The sequence below is a fragment of the Mercenaria mercenaria genome, chromosome 7, assembly GCF_021730395.1.
Source record: "Mercenaria mercenaria strain notata chromosome 7, MADL_Memer_1, whole genome shotgun sequence".
Classification (NCBI taxonomy): domain Eukaryota; kingdom Metazoa; phylum Mollusca; class Bivalvia; order Venerida; family Veneridae; genus Mercenaria; species Mercenaria mercenaria.
In genome coordinates, this window is record NC_069367.1 from 61,063,222 (window position 1) to 61,072,017 (window position 8,796).

The window sequence follows — 8,796 nt, forward strand, 5'->3', positions numbered from 1 at the left end:
AGAGAAATAGGGTCCGTCAGGTTTCAATCAGACTGCCCAAATAACACCGGAGTTAGGGCCCATAGTACAGTTGCCAGGAAAGGGCAAATCTGCTGTACCAATTCGACGCATTAGCCTGTATGTTTGTGCGTCGTTCTGGTGACCAAGAAAACCAGATTAAATTTCTAAGGCCTGAGTAAAATTGGTGTTGATTATCATTAGGCCGTTTTTATTTCATGGCTAGTGCCATCATTGGCTCCAACAGCGACTTGTAGTTTAGGCCAACGTCTCCACAACTGCTGCCAGTTCTGAATACTTGGCCATTGTATATACGCGGAAAGTGCATCATCAAATGCGGGAATAAAACGTTTTATTTCAGACTCAATGTACGAGACACTAACACCAAACATGCTTGATAACATCCGGTAGGTTGGACATGTCCTCAACCACATTAAAACTAACAATATTCTGTTCCTTTTAGACAACACATTATCCTGTGACTCAGTCAGTACAATCAAATTCACAAACAGAAGGAACGTTTCAGGACTCTCACCTGTAATTTACCGATGGCTAGAAAACAACTGAAAAAGGTTCCTTCCAGTATAACGGATTCCCAGGTCTCCAAGAAGTTTGAGCAGAGGGTCCGGTGGAGGTTGAGCAGAGGGTCCGGTGGAGGTTGAGCAGAGGGTCCGGTGGAGGGTCCGGTGAAGGTTGAGCAGAGGGTCCGGTGGAGGTTGAGCAGAGGGTCCGGTGGAGGTTGAGCAGAGGGTCCGGTGGAGGGTCCGGTGAAGGTTGAGCAGAGGGTCCGGTGGAGGTTGAGCAGAGGGTCCGGTGGAGATTGAGCAGAGGGTCCGGTGGAGGTTGAGCAGAGGGTCTGGTGGAGGTTGAGCAGAGGGTCCGGTGGAGGTTGAGCAGTGGGTCCGGTGGAGGTTGACAAAGTTGAACAATGGTAGCTAATGCATATCTTTGATAATCGGAAATGTACAAATTTATAGTATGTCTACAAGTTAATTGTCCGCGAAGGAGAAGAATTCTATAAGACTAGTCTTCCATTCTTATCCTTTCCTAAGTTACAATATTCACTGTATGACTATGTATCAATGTATATGTTTACTATTTGGGAATAAATATGTTTAAACTAATCGGAAATGTCTGGTGGAGGTCTGGTTTGAATTAACGATAATCCAAGGAGATGTCGCCTACGCCGGGGATCCATTATTTTCTAAAAGAAATAGATTTCAGTAAATACACTGAACAAAATTAATCTCACATTTTGGTACTACGCGAAAAACATGAAGGTAAAGTAAGAACAAAAGAGAGTGTTTATATGTGAAAAAGTGAGATTCATATATATATACAATGTATACCAATATAAGGTACAATTATATGTAGTATACACGTCGGTCAATAGCCAAAACTATTATTATAGGATAAGTGAAAGTGGAAATAGTTCAGATTATTGACCGTCAGGCAATTCAACAGATTTTTATTATATCATATGTGAAATAAATAATCGTACTTATTTTCTTCAAGATTTAATTTTTAGCCCTGCAAATTTTATTGTTGAATATAAACCAACCACACAGCGCAAACTACGGACCGACATTTTATGTAAGATCTCAAGCATGTAATAACTGCATCTGTCTACATATATTTAAAACAATGATGGTAGAGGAGTTACACATTTACCTGTAACCATTTTCTATGCATACATCATTGAGAATTCAGACTAACACGTTGTTTAGTTATTGAGCTGAAAGTTTATCAGTATCTAGGTCACCGTGACCTTGATTTTTTACCTACTGGCCCCACGATCAAAAGGTATCATTTCTTTGCAACAGGCAATTATGAAAATTTACGATGATAAGCCAAAACGTTCTTAAGTTATTGTAGAGAAACCGTTTTTAGTCTCATTGTCACTGTGACCTTGAGCTTTGACCTGCCAACAGGTATGCTATACTGACCGCCTATAAACTTCTATGAAGTTTAATGACTATAGGCCAACACGTTCTTTTGCCATTCAGCATACCTTGACCTTGACCTACTATAAGAGTCATTAACTGACCTAGGAAATTTGATTCATTTGAGAACAAACATTCTCTAATTACTGACCTGAAACCAAATGTCTACCGATGTACAAACAGACGGACAGATAGACTGACAATAAGCATTCAATTAAATGTTTTGTTCTTATTATCTTATATCTGTACAATAGCCATCACATGAAATGTCACGATTTTCACGAGCGATACAAATTGTGCAAATACATTATATGCGTCCGTTTTATTTTGTGTGGTGATACTAATCAAGGTATGGTCGTTTTTATACATGGATAAGTTGAACATGATCTATATGTACTAAAATGAAAATGAAATGAATTATAGAATATATGCAAACTTACTTTATCACATAATTATACGACTATACCCCCAGCAGAGCTATTGTAAAAGTGTCTTCTTACGGTTGTAAGCGGACACTTTATAAATAGAAGTGTCCTGTATTAACGCACTCTATTAGTTAACTACCTGCACGTGAAAATCGTGAACAAAGTCATAAACTGTGCCTGATGTAAGAATGTTCCTTTTCAAGGTGAATTAATTTTTGACTATCTTCTGTTGAAGGTATCAATCATGTAGAATTGTAATGCAAATAAAGCTTTTTAAACAACATAAGAAAGAATTATTAATTTCAACTTATAAACAGAACGGCAATGATAGCTTTAGACCGCACTGCAATACCTGACAAATTGAAAAATTAAGTGGGCCGCGCCATGTGAAAACTACGGTGTTGCGTTAAGGCCAGCGACTGCTCCCTATGAAGCGAAGGTACGATTGTACGATGACGAAGCGCGACAGAACGATGACGATAACACAACAGTCCGATGGTGGAGCGCGACAGTATGGTGGTGACAGTCCATCGTGCTGTCGCGCTCTGCCATCGCATCTTCGTTCTTCACTATCGTACTGTTGCCGTCCTGTCAGTCATGCGCAGAACTTATTTGTACGACTTATTACCGCCTGAGTGTATAAATAGTGTTTAAACACGGTTTGCTGTATGTCATTTCGATTATAATATGCCCTTGATCTAAAACAATAGATAAGATGTAGTAGCGCTCTTTTTGGTGGCAACAAAAAAATTGATGTCACCGCACGTTAACGTGATGTCATTCTAGCGTAAACTTGTTTTAAAAGAGACAAGCATATTAGAATTACTAATAATCTTGTGTAACGTAAATTTATAAGAACATAACCGAACTTTATTGAAGGAACTCAGATTACCAAAAGGTTAGCGAAAACAAACGACTGTTTTCTAGACATAATCAAATATTATTTATATTAGATCCTAAATATTTTTAATTTCTCATGAGAAAAGTAAACAATTTTTATTTGTTTATAAATAACACTCTGCCTGGTGATATTCGTTTGAGTATTGTGTTCAAGTTAGATACGCAATGATTTAGCAGGGTTATCAATATAAACACGGAGCAGGCATTCATCGATCCTTAAAGAGCATTATGTCCTCAGTTGAGCTTAGAAACCATTCTCTTTGTGAGCCTACATAGCTCACTTTACCTCTTGTTGCCTTTTTCCGTTTCACAGGCTGTTTCTAAAACATTAAGGCGAGTGTATTGCTAACAGATATTATAGACCCCTTTTACGAAGTCCAAGATTAAAATCACAACAAACCTTTATTAAACTGTTGAAACGTAATATTTAGTTTTGCACTGTCCGATCTCCTTAATGTGTTACCGATCCTTTACATTTAAAGAATAAACGCAATGTGTAATGATAGTTTTTCGCTTTACACACCTGTCTTGGAAAAGAAAGCCGTTTTGTAAGCATCCGCTGGCAAAATATTGAGGAAAGATCGGAACTTTTTCTAAAATAAAGTTCAATTTCAATCATTTTCAAAAGCTAGAAATATTGCAAATTGTGTTGAACTTTACATATAAAACAAAAATCCCCCAAATAAACCATTTTAGAACTTTTCCGGGAACTCTACGTTTCAGACGACACAAAACTGATTTCTCTTTGTAAACAATGAGGCTTAGGTATTTCAATGACCTTGACCCTATTGTCAACAAAGCTTTTTAAAGTGGAAAGTGTCTTTAGCTTAGTCAGGAATCAATAAAGTCATCCAAAACACTTTGCTTATTAATCTTAATAATATTTTGAATTGGGTGATACAACTTTGCAGAAATTCTTTTTATCCAAAATAAGTTAAAAATTAGAAAAATGTGGCCACTTCCAATAATTCCTTCTTCATCTATATGAAAATTTCTGAGAAACTGCTAACTCTTGGAATGATAAACCATGTCATGCTCAATACCTAAACACATAATTAGCGGAAAAATACAAGAATTAAAATATTTGTCGCTGAAATTGATTAGTTACACCATTTTTTATGAAAAATAGTGACCTACAAAATATAGGAGGCGAAAGTTGAAAGTGCTGTAATTTTTAGTAAAACAATTTATATGGTAAAAAAACTATATTATTATGAAAGATATAATGTTAATGAACACATCTACATCATTTCTGAAATGAAAAGTCTTTATCTTAAAAAGTCACTGAAATACCTAGGCCCGAGGGACATTGCTGAAAATGTAAACGTGCTTACTTGTTTCAGTTTTACGTCCTGTAGAAAACAATAAACTTTCAACTTTAAATGCATATATGTTCTATAGTTATTCCAATATCAAAATTTCCGTGAGAAATAAACGAAGCAAATTTAACTATTTGTTTACACTTCAGTCATGTGAAATTAAAGGCATGTACTATCACGAGACTCCCGTGCATTTTGAACCTCGTGGTTACTTTAAAGTATGGCGTCTCAGTTGAGCCAGTTATTTGTTAATTTCAGAGAACATACATTAAAGAAGTGTTAATGAGATTATGCATGAGTACGAATATTTACTAGTCTACTTTAAATTAACGACGATAGTGTGCACTCAGCAAATAGCAAGTCTATTATTTTCAGATGTATACTGAACACTGATGCCAATGTTCGTAATTTTCAGATGAAAAACTCGTTATTACCAGAGGCCGCAGGTATATTGGAATACAACAAGTAGTGTAGCACATGGGGACTGGTTGATTTCACGTGACTTTTTACCGATATGCGATTGGCTTATTGCATTTTGGAACGCCGTTTTAGCAATATAGCTTGCACTCTATATGATATATAGAGAGATGTTTGTGACCTGAATTCCTCATTCATTAGTTCATATGATTTATTCAAACTTTCAGCAATGATCAATATTTGTAACCTAGTTGTGCATAAGGGTTTTTGTGTTAATTGCTCTTCAATTTCCTGGATTGTGGTCCTGTGTTGTCGACGAAGTCCAGGTGAAGACGTGAATCACATTTGTGAAAGCTCTAGTAAAGTATTTCAATATAGCCAAGGAATGTGACAAGCTGAGCTGAAAGTTATACATGAAAGGGAAATTATTTTTGCTCAAAACAATAACTTTCAGAATTAAGAAATACATATTTCATATATCTACTTGTTAATAGGTAGATAGATTTATTTCGATAATTGAGCAAACATAACATAGTTACAATACATGCATGTAATAAAATTTATAATCACATATAAAAGTTGTCATATAAAGTAATGTGTTATGAACTATGTCAGTCACATCAATATCAAGGATGACACAAGAAAAAGAATCATGTAGAATGGAGTAATATGTCCTACATTAAAGCGTTATGGTATAAAATTACTTTTTAAGCGGAGTGGTCACACATACATCCATAACAATTTCTGGTCTGTATAACTTCTGGCCGCGTCCTTGTCCTGGTTTTGTAGACAGTCTTAGTACTCACGGTGCACAATCACGTGACTTGCGACGTTTCAACTGGGGTATCACGCCAAGCAGAATTCGTAAAAAAAAACCCGGTATTTTTGAAGGTAAAGTTTTTAAAGATATATTTTTGTAAAATGACACCTAGCTGGTGCAAGTCCTTATATCAATGCGTACCTCCGGTGATATTCTGCTTTAGTTTTGCTGGTAACCTGGACAAACCGCAATGTTTCCACAGCAAGCGTATTTTCAAATGGCTTGAAAACTAAACCCAAGCGACTGTTCCTTGATAAACGGCCACCTAGGTGTCACCACTGCGTTCTCTTTGATATCTAAAATCATCATTTTTTTTTTGGTTTGATTTTTGCAAAAAAAAATCGTATTTCTGGATAGATCGGCAACTCGAAAAATGTCTGTTCTAAAGTCCAAAAGCTCTCACAGGAAGCACTATTTTAAATCGCGATTTTCGGGTTCCTCTCGTTGAATGCAATGCCGCAATTAACACAGGTTACGTTTTTTTTCCATACCAACGGAATATCCTTTAAAGTTTACTGCATGTGGATAGTGATATTTCAAGAAAATGTGGGTAACTAAAAAATTTTCCATCACAGCCAGTTACTTTAGACCAATGCTTTCACATCAAGCACAAAAATGCAGTCGCCAGTGTCGTTATCGATATATGTCATGTATACCGCTTGATTAAGTTGATACACACAACAAACACAATTGCTTCTGAGAAACTATTCCAAATAAAAACTTGACGGAAACCGTATTGCAAGGGCAATGTTTCGCTCAAATGATATAAATGAGCATTCGGTATTTGAGCTGAAACTCTGACTTGAATGTGGATAACCTAACCGTGGAGATAAACCGAAAGTTATAGTAGAAAAGGTTTGTCGCCGTTCAGCAACACTTGTCGTGACTTGATTACATCTGAATCCGTAACTTATAATTGCAGATTCGAATGCTCGCTTTCATTTTTTAAACCTAGCTTATTTTGTTGCATGTACATCTTAAAGAGTTTTAAAACAGGAAAGTGCACACACTGGAAATTATACACTGTTTTTCAAGGAGCCTACTGACTATACTGTATTTGAATGGGACTAAAATTTCATTTTCATTATTTTTTGAATGGCTGCAGTTGGTAGAGCGTTGGTGCATTAAGTCGTAAGTCCGAGGTTCGGGTCTAGGCAGCACAAATTTTCCTTGGACTGTTACATTTGGATGTTCTATTGAGATGATCACCCTTGGAGCCCATGCGGAACAAAGCAGTTTGACCGGGGTGTGCATCTGAATTCGGTTAATAGTCTGCGTCAGACATTAGCAAAGAGAGCCAATTTTCTTGCAATAAGTGGAAAGGTGTGTAGCGTCTCTCGTACTGGTCGGCCATTGTAGCCATTGTAGGTTCGAGTCCCGGTCTAGGACATTTTTTCTGAGACCGTTTCATGATGATAAAACATGACTTTCATCTGTTATCAAAACTGACTAAAAAGTGATGGTTGTATGTGTCCGTATATCATATATAATTTGTTTTTATACTGCAATCACTGCATACCACGTACTTAGTTTGCAAAATATGTTTAAATCAACCACGCACTTTGTTTGTAAAGTATGTTTTCATCTTATGAAAATATGTGGCAATTGGTCTGCTGATGCGTCAAGTGTGGTGTGCTGTGTGTTGTGTGCTTGTCACCTTCCGCTTTCAGCCTCCACCGCCGGCTAGCCTTCTGGTGAAAAAGGAGCCGAGTGCGTAAGTCTTTCCTGCCAGTACATAGCCTCTCTGCAGACAAGCCCTTTTGCAGTGCCTCCGAGTTGGCGCCACACGGTAACGGAGCACCTTGCGGCATCAGGCAGAACTGCAGGGGACTCGGAGGAGGTCTGCCCCCAGACATGTGGCATGCCAGGCCCACCGGTGTGTGGACACGCTCTGATGCCTATGAACATAGCCCCAGCTATGGGACAAATAGCTCCTGTGTTCCCAGGATGGGGTTTTAACTCGGAACTAAGGGTGAGGTAACCCCGAAAGAAACATAAAGAGTTGAAGACAGAGGTGCTGGGCCATTGGCACTCTCTTAACGAACCACAGCACCATGCAATATCGCTATGTCTACACAGCCATCCGGTATTCAACAACGTGGTGCTGAATCTCTGAGGTCCCTCCAGGGGGATTCAGTGCCGGGCTCTGAGCCTCGACAGAGTCCACCCACAGCTACTGGGGGTCCCTCCTTCAATCCACAACATGTAAAGAAAAGAAGGAGAAGAACCAATCCGCATCAACCTTTCAGGCTGATGCATTGGAATGCGGAGGGTGTCTTCAACAAGAAAGCTGAACTTGAGCATATCCTCCATGAGAAAGACATCAATGTCTGTTGCATTCAGGAAACTCACCTACAGCCAGAGAAATCCTTCAAAGTCAGAGGATACCAGTGTTTCCGCTGTGTCAGAATTGGCAGACGAAAAGGAGGCATCATGACATTGGTCAGGAACAACATCAGCGCTGTCCAGACCAACACGCATATGGATGACTCCGAGTTCCAAGTTCTGAGCCTCAGAAAGAACGACTTCAGTTTGAAACTTGTGAACATATACTCTCCAAGTGACAAAGCTCTGTCCCTTGACAAAGTTACAACTGATGAAACCAGGTTCATCATTGTATGAGACATTAACAGTCACTCACAAAGCTGGGGATATGACCACCTGGATAAACGTGGAGAGGAAGTGGAGACCTAGCAAGATGATAACAAGCTAAACCTCATCAACAAGCCAGATGATCTCCCAACTTTTTACTCCAGAAGCTGGCGAACAACATCAACCCCTGATCTTGCTTTATGTACTGATTACATACATGGACATGTCAAGCGGGAAGTCAATGAACAACTAGGAGGTAGCGACCATCGCCCAGTCCAACTTACTATGGACCGTATAGCCTCTACTTCACTTAACATCCCCAGATGGAACTACAAGAAGGCCAGGTGGACCTTTTACCAAAGTTTGAGTGATGAGCTCTGTAA

General features: G+C 38.6%; 1 protein-coding gene across 1 annotated transcript; it reads right to left on the reverse strand.

The window, feature by feature from the left end:
- Positions 1-549: 549 nt before the first annotated feature.
- LOC128558305 (uncharacterized) lies at positions 550-7,232 on the reverse strand. The gene is made up of 2 exons (XM_053547229.1): positions 7,165-7,232; positions 550-943 (listed from the first exon to the last, which is right to left on the reverse strand). Exons 1-2 carry the CDS (start codon positions 7,230-7,232, stop codon positions 550-552), a joined length of 462 nt encoding a protein of 153 aa, XP_053403204.1.
- Positions 7,233-8,796: the final 1,564 nt, after the last annotated feature.

What these genes read in the sequence shown, in the direction of transcription:
- LOC128558305 (XM_053547229.1), bottom strand. Translation starts at nt 7,232, where the DNA reads ATGAAACGGTCTCAGAAAAAATGTCCTAGACCGGGACTCGAACCTACA. An exon ending in ATGGCTACAATGGCCGACCA is followed by an intron (nt 944 to 7,164) that starts GTACGAGAGACG and finishes CGATTATCAAAG; the next exon opens with ATATGCATTAGCTACCATTG.